Source organism: Notechis scutatus, chromosome 6 (genome assembly GCF_049901735.1).
Source record: "Notechis scutatus isolate UNSWTSFEM ecotype Mainland chromosome 6, rNotScu1.2, whole genome shotgun sequence".
NCBI classification, from domain to species: domain Eukaryota; kingdom Metazoa; phylum Chordata; class Lepidosauria; order Squamata; family Elapidae; genus Notechis; species Notechis scutatus.
Window position 1 is genome coordinate 43,020,539 of NC_142014.1, and position 18,716 is coordinate 43,039,254.

An 18,716-nucleotide genomic window follows, 5' to 3' on the forward strand; every position below is an offset into this window, starting at 1 on the left:
CAACTGCCTAGGAAAAAGGCAAAGGTAACTTGGGGAGAACTTTGTGAGAAGCTTACACGGAAGAGGAAAAATAACCTCATCACGGGGTGCCTTCTGGTAAGTGTTTTGTGAGACATAACCTTGACACCCCCCAATATTAACTTTATAAACTCCTTTGAACAGAAACCTGTTTCATCTAATTTGTAAAATGTTGTAAATGTAGATATCTTTGTGCTGCTGCTGCTATGACTTTACCAGATATGTACATATTCCCAGTTGATGACATGACCTCTTAAGGAAGAAAGAGTCAATTTAAGTTCTCTATGATAGCCAAAAACTTATCATTGCTTCCTTTTATTACAGTTTGGGCAAGTCCAGCGTAGAGGCTAACTGCCTGGTAAGGAGCAATCCTATTGTACAATACATGTAGCCATGACAGAACTAGTTCAACTCAGGAATTGCACTAAGAACAAGGAAGCATACAAAAGTATAAGCACATTATTTATGTTGATGAAAAAAATTACTCATGTTTTCATTTAATATATATCAAATGTATCAAATACACAAACATAAATAAATGAATATGGTTATGTATATATATTACAGTGACCATTATTTTCTTAGAAAAATTAAAGGAAAAACCTGAAAAATTGATAAATCTGAAAGTGGTTTGTAAGAATATAACAATTAATTGTTTATAACTTTGCTTTACAAAGGAAACCAAGAAAAATAAGTAATTAAGTTAATCCAAAGAACAACTATCTGAAATAAAGAACTGTCCTGTATTAAAAAAAAGGATGTACAATCGCTCTAGTATAAACAAGGGGGATTCTTAAAGTTCATCTGATTTTTCCAGTTTTATGTTTTATAAATAAAATTTTGTTTCTTTGACTGTTTTAAAGATGCTAATACCAGATTATTTTTTCTCCCCAGAGCAAAACTTTGATCATATGTCTCCATGAGTTTCATTTTCAAAATGTGAATTTCCAATGACACTAAAGGAAAACTGAGATATAATCATGTTATTTAAACCAAGCCAAAATTAATGGTGGGAAATCAAACATGCAAGGCTTTGTCCTTCAAATGACACTTCCTACCCAGACTTTTTTAATCACCTTATTGTCAGAAGACTTCATTTCCATAACATTTGTGATCAAAGCACCGAACTAGACTAGAAAGTTGTGTCTGCAATGAAAGGAAACTCCCTGCTGTTGCGGTGTTGGTTTGCCGCTTCGGACCTGAAACTGAGTTGACACAAAGCTAGTTGTCTGTTTCTTTAGTTAAAACCAAATCCTATCTTTACATGCAGGTTGGAAAGTATAGTATTAGGAAAATTCACTCCTGATTTTAAAGTGCTGAGACTTATTCATTGTTTTCAAATCCTGTTTATAATGTTTTTATTTCTGCAAGGTTGGTTGTACTCTTTTTTGTATTTTCTACTACTGCATGAATTATGTTTAAAAAAAAACCAGTTTGTGCTCTGTTTTGTGTTTTTATTTGATGATTATCAATCTATTTTTTCATGACTGCCAAGTTGATCTTAAAACAAATGTCTTATTCTTTGGTTCCAAAAAAGAAGAAAGAAAAATAAAATGGAATTTAAAAAACCCTAAATCATAGTGGTTTCAATAACAGACAGCATGAAAATAACTACTGTACGGTATATAATTGTGTCATTTGGTTTCCTTGATTTGTCTCTGCAGATGAAGGCAAAAGTTGAATTTGAGGAGATATCCCCTTTCAGTTTTCGACAATCAAGATTTTATGACTCATAAAACAATTTAAAACACCCAAATAATAAATGGCTTTCAAATCTCTTTATTTCAATACAGGATATTCTTATAACAAATCCTTGTATCCTTACAGCTGTAAATATTAGCAGCACATATGTTTCTCCCCATTTTCAGGTACACAAATGTACACAAATACTATAGTTAAGAATATTAATTCTGTGCATTAGACTATATATTTGATTAATCATCAGTTTATAGAAGACAAAATGAAAATGAATAAGAATGAAGTCAAACTATAAAGACAGAACAGATTGATTTGGGCAAGAAAATATAAAATTTAAAAAGTTATATATTTACATTTGTGCCTGTGACACAGATCTAATTAGACAAGCAAAACTATAAGCCAATTAAGAACTCCCACTGAACTCTTTTCATACCTGAGAACTTTGAAGTTGTATGGATATCTGTTTTGTTGGAATATGTCGTATGGATGATCTGTTTAACATCTTGCAACAAAATGAATATCCATGCAAATTCATCAAAAACTGCCTCACCATATCAATCAAATATAGCACAACCAACCCAAATCATGAAATAAAATTGCCACACATTAAAAAAAAAACTATTTAGAAACCACCCACAGACTATTGCAAACACATGACATCAGCATATCACACAAATCAACTAAAACCCTTCAAAACATCCTAAATAAACCAAAATACCCAGCATCCCTAGAAAGAAAAAAAGAAATTATCCACAACACACAGTGTAATGACTGCAACAGTCACTGTGTAGGACAAAGAGAGATCTGAACTACTGTATATGAATTTATTTTGACAGTGTATTTGTGACAGAGATCAAATACAAGCTGAAGGGGTAGCTAGTCCTATAGCGATAGCACTTAGACTTATATACTGCTTTATGGTGCTTTACAGTCCTCTCAAAGCGGTTTACAGAGTCAGCATATTGCCCCCAACAATTTGGGTCCTCATTTTACCCACCTCGGAAGGATGGAAGGCTGAGTCAACCTTGCGCCTGGTAGGATTCGATCTGCCAAATTGCAGTGGGAGTAGCTTGCAGTACTGCACTCTAACCACTGTACCACCAAGGCTCCTCCATATTACCACTATATTGATAGTGGTAATAACTTCATAAAACAGTTGTTCCTGTGGATGAACTGGAGTTGGAGCTTATGACTGTAACAAAGACTGAAGAACTGATGAGTGTGCTTCAGACAACTACTCCTTGAGATGAGACTTCAGAACAGCAATTATCCACAGATTTGGCTCTAGGAGTCTGAGTTCCAGCCCCACTGCTAATCCAATGCAATTTGGATGCAATTTGGATTGGAATTTCTGAGATTTGCTTAAGAAATAGCTGGGGACAACCATGGAGAATTGCCCTTTATCTGCATGTACAAACATGCATGCATTTCATAGCATACACATTTCTTGTTTACTAAAGAATCATTGTACAAATGGGACATATTATTTAGTTTTTACATTTAACATTTTACGATTGTAACACGAATCTCCTGTTTTATTGCATATGGGTCATCCAGAGGCAACTTGTTTTTAGTGGAACTATCAGCTCCACCCTGCTCTTGCTTAAACAATCACTTCTCTTGGGATGAAAGAAAAATTGAGCAAGGGTATGTGATCCTGTCTGGACTAGTAAACACCCAGTGTCTGATTCATTCTTTGAAGTTGTAAACAAATGAAAGGTAGGATAATTAAAGTCTAATTTCCTAGGATAATCAACTAATAGTATAAATAGGTCCATTATAATATGCCATGTAATACGGGCTGGATTCATGTTCTGTCAAAATAGAGACTTGCTCCAGTCAAACAATCATTTAACAATGTCTCACAATCTTCATAACCAACTAAATGGCCTTACACAATCCTTGTAATCAAAAATTAGGGTCATCAATGATATTTCCCTTCTTCTCCCCCGCCACCCCCCCCAAAAAAAAAACCAAGCAAAAAGCATTGATGAAAACTGTGAAGTTGTAATGAAGTCATTCTGCATAATTTTGTTTTGCTCCCTCACTCTAAAAGAAAAGGAGAAAAGGGAGATTTAAAATTCTTTAATCACCAAAAGCCAGTTCAGTGTAGTGGTCAAGATGCCAGATTGGATTATAGAGACTGAGAATCAGTTGGATTAGCTATTCTCACACTGCCCTGACCTCTCTGAGCCAAGACAAATGTAAATTAGATTTATTGGGATTTATTATTGGTCCATCATTTAAGATGCTAGTATAAGACATTTGTTTCACTATGCAATATACAATAGTATACAAAAAACATACTCATCTGAAAACATTTTATTTAATAATTGGTAAGATTTTGTTAAGTATTTCTTCTGTTTCTTCCACTTGTATATGTGTGTATTTCTGGTCTTTAGAAAAACCATTTAATGTCTGTGAGCCCTACTGCTATCATCTAGCTATATTCTGAGTTCTGTCTATTAAACGACATTACCTGGGGGACAACATGAGTTGTGCTTTCTCTATTGCTGTGCTTGCCTTGTACGATCTTTTTGGAGATCAGATGTCAATGATTCTACTGTCCATTCATAAGGCATTAAAGACCTCAGTGGTCATACAAGCTTTGAACCAGGAGGTTAAGTGTATATTTTTGTTGTCTTAGGAAGGGAATTGCTTCTCAGTCCCATATATACATTATAACAGTCTTTCTTAAAGTGTAGTCTTAAGATCTTGGGGGGATCCCTCAAGACTCTCTCAGGGATCCTCAAAATCAAAATTATTATTGAATAATAATAATAATAATAATAATAATAATAATAATAATAATAATAATAATAGAAAAATAATATGGTATTAAAATCTCATCAAACAATTGTGAGAAGAGTTGCATTAGTGAATGTACCAATATTAATTTTAATATGTAACTATTGATAAACATAGCCCACATAAAAAAGGCTCTTGGTGTCCTCCATAATTTTTAAAGTAAGAAGGAGTCTTGAGAGAGAGAAAGTTTAAGAAATGCTGCACTATAGCATGAGGTTTCGAGATTTATTTTATATTCCCTGCTACTGTCAAGTCATGATATAGATTGCTTTACAAATAGTTTAAATACATGCATACATACATTTTCAGGACTAGAACTGAAGGCTGAGATAATATTATACACTGACTTTTTACTGCTGTCCTTTATTTCCTGTCACTGATGAGAAAAGGGGAAAGGAAAAGGATATGCAAATCTGAATATTTTCCATACAGAACATTTCCATCATTGAGGGAAGGGACAAATGTTAATTATTTCATAACCTTCTTCATGGAAATTTCAGACAAGGAATATAAGACTTAAAGACTGAGAATACCAAATGCAACCCTACTGCATATTCAAATTATTCACTGAACCATCTTCAGGGCCATAAGCCCTGTGTTAAAAAGAGAAAAAGCAAGACACCCCCCAAATAAACCACCTATGCTACTATTAAGTTACTACAGACTTTGGAATTCTGTACATTTTGGGGGTCTGAAACTCAAAGAATTTCCCATCAGTATTTAAAATGAGATACTGAATATTGAAAAGAGCCAGTATGGTCTAGCAGTTAAGGCACCAGGCTAGAAAACAAGAGTTCTGCCTTAGCCATGAAAGCCAGCTGGATCACCTTGGACCCATCATTCTCTCTCATCCCGCCACTCACAAGGTTGTTCATTTGTGGGGAAAATACAAGGAGGAAAGTGTGTTGGCTATGTCTATTGCTTTGAATTATTTGTACAAAGGCTAGATACAAATAAATAAAATAAATAAATAAAATATGGTTCAAGAAATTCTGGAAGTTGCAATTCCAATATAAATGAAGAGATCCAAGTTGGGGAAAGCTGAGTTAGCACATCTCCTTTTTCCTTTAAATTAGCTGCAGAGAATGGAATGTGTATCAGTTCAAAGTGGAATTACCTCTGCTTTAAAGGAAAAAGAAATACTGACATGAATGTTGGGCATCTCCTGAATAGTTGCTACTATTCATTATAGCCCATTATGAAACTGCATTCTAGCTGTTCAGGTAATATCGATTTTCTTCTTTGCGATCTACAATAAGAGTCAGTATGTAACATGAAATTGCTGCATAAGGAGTACCATAAATTATGCCTTCCCCCAACAGCTGCTACGGCATGAGAAAATTGCCCACAATTTATGATAAACCAATGGATATAAATAGTTGCAGTTTAAAATTATTTAAAATAAAGTCTATGGGGCTCCTACTTTCTTTCTTTATCTAACAGTGTTGTTTTTAGAAGAAGCAGCCTTCTTTCTTTCATTGGTTCTGAACACATCTTTACTTGGTGAAGGGCATCATGCAGTGACAAGAAAGCCAGTAACTGAATTAGTTTTATTTTTAATGTGATAGGCATTATAACACAATGCTGCCACCTTGTGGGAGGTCAGTACTGAGATGGTTGATGGAAAATGGAGCATATAGTAATTTTGCTTTTTTTAAATGCATTTATAAAGTACACATATAAGTATTTATACTTACACAATTTGTTTCTATCAAATGAAATCTAAAGATTTTGACTACTAGAAATATAAGACTCAATACTTGAAAATCTGACTAATGCTACAGGTAGAACATATGATTATCACATTTTATTATACAATTATACAACTGCTTCTCAGCAGGAAAACTCCAATAACTATATTTAAGAAATATTTTATTATAAACAATTTCTCTTCTTTTCACTTTATTTTTTATTAATTATCAGCTGAATATAGGAGTTAACATCTTATTCATTGTTGCAACAAAACTGAATTGTGCCACATATCAGGGTACTTTGAAAAATTGATACTTCAGTTTAATGTATATTTTTCAACAAATTTAAAACATGTTTTTAATAAAATATATCAGTGTCTAATCAAAGCTAAAAGTAAGCAGAAGGATGAAACTTAATATAGAAGCTGGATTCTGTTTTTCATTTGCCTTTCTTAATTATGCTACAGAATTCAAATACAATTTCATGGGAAGATCTGATTAATTTTAAAGACATTTGGAGGGGTTGTGGTGGTGGTAAGAGATCTTACATGTTCCTGCTATGGTTGATAGTTCCATCCATTCCATCCAACTGTTGCTGATGTAATGACAAACATTCTTTACCAATAAACTATTTTTTAAATCCCAATAATTGAAAATTAAGCTTAGAAATGACATAAAAGCATGACATACATTAAGTCATCAACTATTGCTCTGATCTTGTCTAACTAGGCTAGCGGCTTTTCAACAGGGAAGGGAAAGGGGAGTCGAAAATTGGGGTAAGGTCTCTGTTCGCAAAAGGACCCGAAATTGCAAAACGAATGTATGTTTTGATTTAAAAAAAGGGGGCGGGTTATAGAAATATCTCCCAAAACCCAGAGCTGTTCAGTCCCAACAAAGAAGCCACTGGCTCTCCAACACTCGCCTCTTTGCTTTCTTTCTATTCCGGTCGCTTTGGGCTTCCATAGCAAAGGTGTAACCGCCCACGTCTCCTGTCGCTATGGTTACACTTCCTGCAACAGTGAGGCTCGCTCCTCTGAAGTCTTGCGTTCTCATTCAGGTTGGTGATTAGCGGCGTCAGAAACAAGTAAAGATCAAGGGTTTCTGAATAACGAGAATAGGGATTATTCTAATCTTCAAATTAAAAACAAGTCATGGAACATTTTTTTAAGCGTCGTGATGAAACGGGGCAGTCTTTACCCGAAAACAGAATTCAAAACTACGACTCCCAGCATTCAACAGGATACTTTCAAATAAGCTTTTAAGGGCTGCTTTTCAAAGGCACCATGGAACTGGTAGTCCTCACGCACTTAGAAGAAAGCGGAGCTCTATGGGCAGGGTAGGCACAAGTTAACTGAAAATCTGAGATAAAGCTAAGATAGATGATTGCCAATGTACTAGTTACCGTGAGAAAGAATAATTGCTTTCTGGTCGTTCATATTTAACTGAATTGTGCACATGCCACCTCAAATCTGGATAGCTGGAAATATGATAAATTGATGTTTCTTTAACGTAAACTTGAACACTTCTATTTTTAATAGATGGGAGTTGCAACTCCATTTGCACCACACAGAGACATAAACACCCACAATATGAGAGGAGATGAACTAATGAGCATTTTACAGGTTATCCAATTAATGTCTGGATAAATAAATATTCACACAAGAACGATTATCTCTCAACTTTAAGATTTTGCCCATTTTAATTATTTTTCCTACCACTAAATTCACTATTTTTGAGACATGTTCTTTTTATTTTATTATGTTTTTGCAATTAAAGGCTTAAAGATAACAGTAAATAGAAAATTGAATAATTTGTATGTATAGATGTTGATAGATGCATACATAGATATTTGTTTACTTATATATATATTTTGTTTTTACAATAGAAAGGATGGAAGAAGTGTATGATGATATAGGAATTGAAGAAGAAATAGAACTTGAGTTGAGGAAAACTAACTATTCTTCATCTGAAGCAGATGATTGTGATACTGATTTATCAGCTGAAAGTTCAAGTGATAGTGAAACAGTAAGTATTCCAGAAGAATAGGAGCAATAAAAATATTTTTATAAAATCATCTGTCATTTTCTATATGTGAATATCATTCTCAGACTGATTGATAAAATGAAAGTTTACAGAGCATTTTGTGTCTGTATATTGAAACATGTACAACAAGCTATGATGACACCTAAATCAGTGTTTCCCAAACTTTTTCAGTCTACCACCCCTTGGTGCTACAAACTCATCCTCGGTGCCCCCCACCCAGGGGGGGTATTCAAATTTCTGTGGGCATGGTATAATTTGAAGGTGTGGCTTGCTGGTCATGGGACTGGGTGGGCGTGGCTTGCTGGCTTGGCATGACTTGGTGGTCACATGACCGGGTAGGTGTGGTTTGGTGGTCATGTGACTAGGTGGGCATGGCCAGATGACTGGCGAACCAAATACAATTGATCCTCACTTAATGGCCGGTTGTTTAGCAAGTTTTCTAATTTATGACTGGCCTCCCCACAGCTACTTGACCTGTTTTTGGAGTTTTGACAGCCATGCACACACATACACACACACTCTCTTCTAACCCTGCTGGAGCAGGCCATTGGACTAGGATCGTCAAAGCATCTCTGATAGATTCTTGTAGTGAATAAAATCTAATCAGAGATGCTTTGCTGATTCTTGTTGATTTGTTTTATTTGTATTTCTTTATGTTGCTGAATTGCATTGACATGTGTATCCCTTATTTTGCACAACCCAGAAGCTTTTGTGATTCTTTGCAGCAACAATTACTGACGGTTCCAGACTGATGAGCTGTATTCAACTATTGGTCTAGCAAATGTTTTGTATGTTCTAGTTAGTAGTGTGATATTACCAGAGAAAAAGCTATGTAAGATTAGGCTAACAACTCTTAATGCCTTTTGGCTATGTAGTTACAGTGGGCTCTAGCACTTAGATCATTAGAGATGAGTACTCCAAGATCCTTGACACAATTTGGATCATCAACAAGGTCTTGACTATTCACTTGTATTTTATTTTCTGATTTTTTTTTGCCAATATGTAAGACAGAGCATTTATTTGTTGAGATTTGAACTTGCCATTTGTTTGACCATTCTGATACATAGTCGAGGTCTTTTTGAAGGGTAGCAGTATTGTCTATGGTGTTGAATAGCTTTACATCATCAGCGAAGAGAACGCAGTTGCTCTTAATATGATCACAGAGGTCATTTATGTAGAGTATGAAGAGAGTTGGTCCTAGAACACTGCCTTGGGGGACACCACTGTTGACAGGTACAGAATTTGATAGGACGCTCCCAATTTTGACCATTTGTTGTCTGTTTAACAGGAATGCTTCTATCCAGTTATGCAGGTGTCCAGAGATACCATAAGATTTTAGTTTTAGGAGTAGTTTGTCGTGTACCACTGAATCAAAGGCTTTACCAAGTCTATGTAGAATTGCGTCTATTGCTTTGTCCTGATCAAGTTGTGTAGTCCCTATGTTTTTGCAGTGTAAGAGTTGCAGATTACAGGATAGTTTTTTTCTGAAACCAAATTGTTTATTAGAGAGTAGGTTGTTTGTCTCTAAGTGGAGGATAATGGATTGATTAATAATTGATTCCATGACTTTACAGGTGACGCAGCATAAGGAGATTGGTCTGTAATTTTCAACTAGGCTGGGGGTCTCCCTTTTAGAAGATGGGGATGACCCTGGCTAGTGACCATAGGTTTGGCAAGGAGCTGGTCCTGAAGTGCAGTAGCAAGAGCAGTCTTTGGGGGTCCTAGAATGGCCCTTGGGTATTGCACCGCTGCTCCACAAACTGCACTGGTTACAAGTCTGCTTCCAGGTACAGTTCAAGGTATTGGTTAAAGTCCTTAATGGCATATATTCAGGCTATTTGATAAACTGACTTGTCCCACTAGGACAAGCCTACTGCATTTGTGCCAGCAGAGAGGGCCCACTTCGGATCCCATCGGTCAAAGAACTCTGACTATTTGGATCCAGAAGAATAGCCTTCTCTGCCATGGTACCTACCCTTTGGAACATCCTACTCTCCAAGGTGAGATCTGCCTCCAATTTCCTAGCCTTCCGTAAGAGCCTGAATTCCTGGTTCTGCCAGTTGGCCTGGGGATCCAAAGGGGGAATACCAGACCAGAGGTGGCTACTGGATTGATAACAACCCTTGCTCCCTGTTTCCCCACCTATCCGTTTTTTATTCTCATATCACTGTATCGTTGTTTTCTTTTTCATTATTTATTCTATTGTTCCATTAGTTTACTCCTGTTATGCTTATACTTCTTTTCATTTCTCTGTTTTTATTGTTGTAAGCCTCTTAGAGTAGCCCCACGGTGAGATATTTGACAAATAAATTTAATAAATAAATATATTTATGCATGTTTCTCTTTTGGCAATGGTAAAGACCATTTTAAATCTTATTTAAATTTATTGTTTGTTTCCCTATGGAAAAGGAGAATATCCTTGTGTTTCTTTTAAACTCAGAGTAGGTTATCTTTTTCAAATAGAGAGAATCACAGTGATGTCTGGGGAGCTATTTAGAATCTGCAGCAATTGGGTGGCAGGGTATGTGAGAATATTCTCACACTTCTTTCCTGTCTCATTTTCTTTCCCAGAAGAATCTAATTCTCCTTTCAGAAATATGATTGATATTCTGCATGCAGAGATGACAAGTAGACTTGCATTCCATCAGCCCCAAAGAGGTGAAAGGTAGAGCTGTGGAATATAAATTGATAAGACATTGATAGGAATTCCTTGGACATCGTAATGGGCTCTACAGAGGCCTTCCACATGCTTGGGCTATCTGCATACGAATTAAAGACAGAATTCTGAGTCAATATACATAGATCATATATTTGGGACTTTATAGATGATACGGTTGACTATGCTTTTGCCTAAAAGTGCACTATTAAAAAATTTAGTTGTATTCTCTTCATTAATTTATTTTATCTTTTTAAAAAAGTAAGTCATTTATCAGCATAAATTCAACTTGTCCCCTTTCTCTTTCTAAAATTACCATTCTATCTAACAGGGTTACTAAATGTTGGCTGCAAAAGTTCTAGTTTTATCTTGCATATGTAGGGACAGGTTGAAGACAAATTTAACTTAAAAATAATTAATAGTAGTAACTGTCAATTTTATATAATGTAAAACCTACATCTAGATTCCAGAAGAATTACCAGAATCTGTTCTCCAGTATTTAGATTTTGTGAGAAGCAGAAGTCAAAATGCAGAAAAGCTTCTGTTGCAAGATTTGGAAAATGTTGAATTCTCAAGTAAGTAGTGATTTAGCAAAGTGTTTTTTCAAATGCATATGGCATATATTCTGTAAAAGTTCTTCAAGTAATACTACTTTGTATCTACATTCAACTATTGTAATATACGTTTCTACAAATAATAGACCATTATTTTTATTGTGAAGCAGAATATTATGAGGAAAAATAATAGATAATAATTTCTGTTGAGCTGTCTAGTGATCACATGTTAGGGCATACCTATTTTCTCAATAACTGGGTTCTAGAGAGAAAACTGCTGGTGAGTGTTTGAGAACAGTGAGGAAAAATCATATTTAACCAATTTGTCCTAATAGCCAGTCTGGTTTAGTGATTAAGGCACCAGGCTAAAACCAGGAGTCTGTGAGTTTTAGTCTCACTTTAGGCATGAAAGCCCACTGGATGACTTTGGGGTAGTCACTTTCTTTTAGTCCACAACATCAGACTTGGGCAACAAGTCAGTCAGTCAGTTTCTATCACAACCAATGGATCAACACTCAATTTATTTGGGAGAAGCAAACCTGGCACTTGCACAAAAATGCTAGGGAAAAAAGGTCTTATTGAAGTAGAACACTGAAAATATTTTAGTGCTTCTGATTTTTTAAATTGAACTTAACCTTAAATTTTCTACTTCTTAATATCTCTTTTCTGCAGTATTTGTATTATTTTTAAATGTGTTTTACAGAAGAGAAACTGATATAGTATGAAATATTTGTAATCTTTGACTTGATGTGAGTAGAAAGATTAATAATTTTAGATAGACTGACTATTACAGCAAAATAGGGAGAATAGGGTTGTGTCCTCTCATTTTTTGTTTATTAGATGATGAAAGTCCTGGAGATTTTTGGCAATCCTGCAGTTTGAAGTGATGCTTTTGATTGTCTGTATTTTGGCAAGTTCATGATTAATCAAGTGATATAAAATTAGAAATGCAGCTGTTTCAAGACTATTGGGTCAACACCAACACCCTAATCCTAAGCATGTCTACTTGAAAGAAGATGCTAAGTAGATTGCCTGAAACTGTCTGAAGTATTTCATTTTTGTTTAATTTTGTTATCTTTGAGACATAGAATTATGTTCATCAGAAATTCAACTAACTTGCAAGAAATATTTCATCTAAATATTCAGAAATTAAAAGGAGTGTTCTCAAAGTCTGAGTAACACCTTCTTCATTTGCAGGTGATATCTATTATATTGTTCCTAACAACGCTTCGGAATATTTAGCTGAATTAGCTTCCCAATATAATGAAGATCCAGAAGAATTGAAAAAAAGGGTATTGTATCTATCTATCTATCTATCTATCTATCTATCTATCTATCTATCTATCTATCTATCTATCTATATTTAAAATACATGTACTTGATTGCACTATTTTATTCCCTGCACCATTTTATAGCACTTATTTTGTACTGGGTGAAATTGCAATAAATTCAGCAAAAGCAATTTATGCTATCCTGTAATCAAATTAATGTTGGTGAAAAGAAATCATTTAGCTGAATCTGAACAAACAAACTCTTATTGCTTGAAACAGTGCATGAAACATGAATCTGAGGCTTTTGAGTATTGAATAGATGTTTTAAGGGCTAATAATTTTTGCATAGTACATCTTTAGTGTTTTTTTTTCTTTTTACTTAAAATTAAGTTACACTATCAATAAATGGCTAGTTTCTCTTTGTTAAAAGGGGCCTAACTCAGTTCAGTGGCTATTAACTACCAGATAACTTGGATAGCTTCTTCAATCTTTTGTTTATTAAACATTTAGAGCTAGATCAGGGCTGTCAAACTCATGGCTTACAGGCCAGATGCGTCACACGCTGGCCATTAGCGAAGTGGAAAAAAGTTGTGATATGTCACATGACACTGCCGTGACAATGTGAGTTTGACATCCCTGAGCTAGATCATCTAAAGGACACTTCATTCTTCAGAAGAAGCATGTTGTATTCAGACAATCATAAACATGATTTTAATTAGGAATTGAGTATAGAAATTTAGATAATTGTCTCCTTTTCTTGTGGACTTCAACCTCATTCATCAACCAGAATGACCATTAGCAAGGATTCTGGGAGTTCAGATCCACATATTTGAGAGTATTTAGAATGGAAAAGATTGCTATATCAGTGAGATTCTTTGTCCACATAGTGATCCATTGGGTGATAATGATTGCAGTGATTCTTAGTTTTAGGAAGAGATGGGAACAATTGAATCACAGATATAGATTTTCTAGATTCTGAGTCAGCCATTAAGTTATTATCTGTACCCAAAATAGAATTGTATAAATCAGTTTTTTATATTTAATCTTCACACAATTAAGTGAAATTATTTAAACTGACAAGTATCAGTCTAAGATCATTGAATAAAATGTGTAAGTAATAAGATTTTAATCTTAAATTGATTTTATTAGTGTATATTGTAATAATTTTAGTTGGAAATTAATATGCAGATATTAGGAAGAAATTTAAAATTGTAAATGCATTTATATTATTAAAGTTTGTTTAGATTTTTAAAACTTGTATATGTATGTATGTATGTATGTATGTATGTATGTATGTATGTATGGTATTCAGCTTTGTTTGGGTATTTTACCACGTCATTATGAAGTCTCATTCATCATCTTCAGGCTTGTGTCTTCGGCTTTGTGCTTCTGAAGCCGAAGACACAAGCCTGAAGATGATGAATGAGACTTCATCGAAACATCGCCTAGATACTTCCAATTTCATGCGGGAGAAAACCCGAATAACCAAAGATACACACACACACACACACACACACACACACACACACACACACACACATATATCTTACACACACACCACACACACACAATATATATATATATATATATATATATATATATATATATATATATATATATATATATATATATATATATATATATATGAGCTCATCATCTCAGGCTTGCCGCTCTGTGTCTCTGAGTCTATGATGAATGAGTGTTCAGTCTTTTCTACGAGCCCGTACAAAGATCCATATATATATATATATATATATATATATATATATATATATATATATATATATATATATTAAGAGTATCTTACACGGGAAGTCAAATGATGGCAGATGAGATTCTGCTGAAGCGCTCAACAAAGACTCTGACATACCTGTACCTATATATATATATATATATATATATATGAAAAATCTATATATATATATATATATATATATATCTTGAAATATTCCCACTTTTTATCACATTATGACTTTCTCATAACACTAAGCCAGATCTTGGTAATCTGTGTCTTTTTTAGTGGTCTCCAGAACCCTCTTTGTTCATATCTGCTGAAAACTGAAGCTATAATTTCCTGTCATTTTAGTATGACATATAGAAGAAAAGAGTTGTAGAAAGGGTAAAAAACATAAAACAGTTAAAAAACTAACAATGCGCTAATGCTCCATCAGCATATTTAATAGATCCTTCAGCCTCTGCCCAAATTCTGATGTGACACTTAGCGACCAAAAATCTATCAACGACCATACTAAACCCGTTGTAATTTCTAACCTGGATTAGCTACATGTATAATGTGGCTTCCTTCCGAAACAGATGTATAGGGTTGCATATGCATTTATAATTTTTTCTGGGAGAGAAAATATGTATACATGTACATCAGCCCTTTATAATTGTACTATTTCAGCAATATTTATTTTTAAAAATGTAGTTGCATTCCTTTTGGTCAATAAGCATGACATATTATCATATTTTTTTCTATTTAGGAAAAAGTAAAGGAATAAGATAAATTTTGGTAGTATGGTGTATCATGTCAAATCATAAATGTTTTGTTGGCATTTTTAAATTTATATGTTTGAATAAATCTTCATTAATCAGATCCCACTAACTGACTAAGAAATCTTAAATGCAAACCAATGCCACACTGCCTATGCAGATCCAGCTGTTGGGGTTGCCTACACAAAAGTCCTTGTGAGAAAATTAATGACATCTCTGACCAGCAGTTCACAAAAAAGAATAAGGGAGCTGAATCCAGCTCTTCTTTCTACCAAACAATTCAGCCATAAGAATGCTACTTTTCTAACAGCTCTTTGTACAAACATATTTGGATTGTGGTTGATACAGGTGTTCTAGAAATTTTCTTTCATAACAAAAAATGCCTGGTTTTTATTTTCTAAACAATAAAAATCCTTTTATGTAATTCCGAGGTTTCATAATTTTAAAGTTCAAAATATTTGCTGGTTTTTAGGTATTATCTGAAATAGAGGACGAGGAGCAAATGAGCGAGTTATCAGACAGTACTATTGAGTTAAAAACCAATCAGGATATTTCTTCTAACAATATAGCTGATGGGTATTCCTTGACAGGTAAACAAACATGCAATAAAGTTTTAATTGCATTAAATTTGTCTTAAATCAGAATTAAGGAACCTTTCTTTCTTTCAGGTCTCAGAAGGCTACTTTTGCCCCCAGGCATTTTGTTGAAATAGTGGATACCAAGTTCACTATCTTAATTTATCTTTAAATTTATTTCTTTATTAAATTAAATTAATTTAGTATTGCAAATAATTATTATATTGTCAAATTTATTTGCCACCCATCTTTTGATCTGAGGCAACTCTAATGTAGCCTTTAAGGAAATGTTAAAATGTATCAACACAGATAGAAATAATTGTGTCTTTATTTTAATGCATGCAAATCCCTTAAAATCATCATTAATAAATGATATAATTTTACTGAAAATCATATATTTACATATATATGTATCCTTTAGATGCCAATGACATACCCATCAATTTTAGTTTCCAAGAAGTTGAAGAAAGATGCAAGCAGGAGTATCAGTATTGGTTGGAAAAGCAAACAGTACTAGAGAAGGAAAAAATGAATCAATTGAAAGCTAAGAAGGACATGGAAATGTCTCAAAATGAAGAAGAGAAGAAAAGACGATGCCTACGTCAAGAAGAACTTGAAAATGAACGGATGAACTTAGAAAAGTTTAATGCGGTAATATATTTAAAATAAAGTAATAATATCTATTAATAATAATATCTATAAGGGACGTGATGGCTCAGTAGCTAAGACGCTGAGCTTGTCGATCAGAAAGATCAACAGTTTGGCGGTTCAAATCCCTAGCACCATATAACGGAGTGGGCTCCCGTTACTTGTCCCAGCTTCTGCCAACCTAGCAGTTTGAAAGCATGTAAAAACGCAAGTAGGAAAATAGGAACACTTTGGTGGGAAGGTAACAGCGTTCCGTGCACCTTCGGAGTTTAGTCATGCCAGCCACATGACCACGGAGACGTCTTCAGACAGCGCTGGCTCTTCAGCTTTGTAATGGAGATGAGCACCACCCCATAGAGCTGGAAACAACTAGCATGTATGTGCGAGGGGAATCTTTACCTTTAATAATATCTATAGGTCATATTATATAAACTATAGTAACTAGATTTTGCAATGAACCCTTACCATGTGAAGTGCTCCTTTCAGGATATATCTCTCCCCCCCACACACACACCCTGTTATTTCATTGAACAGTCAGATTCTCTACCAACAAAGCATGTTCTCTTTGGAATTTTGAAGGTATTTATCCCTTTAGGTTTTTATTTTTGCAAGTTGTTGGATTTCTTGAGCCTGCCAACAATTGGTTCCTATATAGTCAGAACCAAGGAACCAAGAACAACACACAGAGTTGCTTCAAAGTAGTTTCTTTATTGTTACTTGCCTGTAGACAGAAATATTGCCAGACTAAAGCAGTTGTCTGCATAACTACTAGATATACTCTGAAAACTGCTGAGAGGAGTCCAGCTTCTCTCTTTAGGTATAACAAAGATTCCAGGCCTCTTTGTCCTTTGCTTGTTGGGGAAGAGCCTCTCCCTCCTGTGACTCTGGCCCACATTCTATCACATACATGTAGATACAAGTAGTCCTTGACTTATGACCACAATTGAGCTCAAAATTTTCATTACTAAGTAAGACCGTTGTTAAGTAAGTTTTGCCTCAATTTATGACCTTTCTTGCCACACTTGTTAAGTGAATGACTGAAGTTGTTAAGTTAAGTAACATGGTTTTTAAGTGAATCTGGCTTCCCCATTGACTTAGCTTGTCAGAAAGTCACAAAAGGGGATCACATGACCCAGGACTGCAACCATCATAAATACATGCCAATTGCAAAGTGTCTAAATTTTGCTTACATCATTGTAGGGATGCTGCAATGGTTGTAAATGTGAAAAACACTCATGGGTCACTGTTTTCAGTGTCATCGTAACTTTTGGACAGTCACTAAGTTGATTGTAAGTTGAGGACTATCTGTACTCAACACAATACATTGAAGATACTGTTAGTAGCAAGTCCTACATGTAACTTATGTAGGTGTTTTGATTTTTTTCTAATGTGTTAGTCACTAAATATTCTTTGTCAGCATTAACTTAATTTATTTTCATAGTGACCCACCCTTTATAATACTGACCTTGTAAATTCAAGATGTTGAGCTCCTCCTATTTTCCCCACAACTTTGGGCTGAGTGAAAATGATTGGCCTATAGTCACCCCATAAATTTCAGTGTCTGAGAGTGACATAAATCTTGGGTCTCCCTGCTCATAGTCCAATACTTTAACCTATATACTGCAGTTTTATTCTTGAGTAAAATTGATAATAATTTTAAAGTGATTTTTAAAATCACTTTACCTTTACCAACCACCTTTATGATAAGTATAAAAAGAATATTCTTTACCTTTGGTAACTTCACAAATCAAAACTACATAATCTAGTTTTCAAAAATGTTATTTAAAATATTAACAGCCAGGAGACTAGATTTATTTATTTGTTATCTCACAACAGAGACTTTGGATGGTATAAAAAGATTTTCTGGAAGGATATTATAATTTTACAAACACTTCTTTTTTTGTCACTTCTTTTCCAACTCATTTTGTATAATAGCATAAATATATTTACAGAGATCTGATCTGATGGATGGGGTCACAGAGAGTCAGACATGACATAGCAACTGAATAACAAAGAACTGATGGATATACATTTAAATATTCTGGAAATTACAGTTTCTTCATTTGAAGTACCCATTTGCTATCTGCAAATGTCTTTGAAAAACATTTTGAGGAAATTCTGTTTTTGATATTATAATTTTGCTTTTTGAAAAATAATTTCTGCAATATAATTTGGGACTCAGGAATTCTAGTCATATACATTCCTGTCCTTTCTGGAGTGATTCTTCAATTAATTTATAAATGGGACCCCTTCCTTCCTTC

The 18,716-nt window shown here is 34.4% G+C and overlaps 1 protein-coding gene across 1 annotated transcript in view; it reads left to right on the top strand.

Annotated features, from left to right (window-relative positions):
• Positions 1-7,227: 7,227 nt before the first annotated feature.
• LRRIQ1 (leucine rich repeats and IQ motif containing 1) overlaps positions 7,228-18,716 on the top strand; it is a 114,387-nt gene continuing 102,898 nt past the window's right edge. Inside the window, exons 1-6 of the mRNA XM_087968044.1 lie at positions 7,228-7,272; positions 8,101-8,240; positions 11,378-11,489; positions 12,666-12,760; positions 15,705-15,822; positions 16,229-16,458. Coding sequence (XP_087824170.1) covers positions 8,106-8,240; positions 11,378-11,489; positions 12,666-12,760; positions 15,705-15,822; positions 16,229-16,458 — 690 coding nt within the window. The 5' untranslated portion in view covers positions 7,228-7,272; positions 8,101-8,105. The remainder of the gene's footprint in view (positions 7,273-8,100; positions 8,241-11,377; positions 11,490-12,665; positions 12,761-15,704; positions 15,823-16,228; positions 16,459-18,716) is intronic.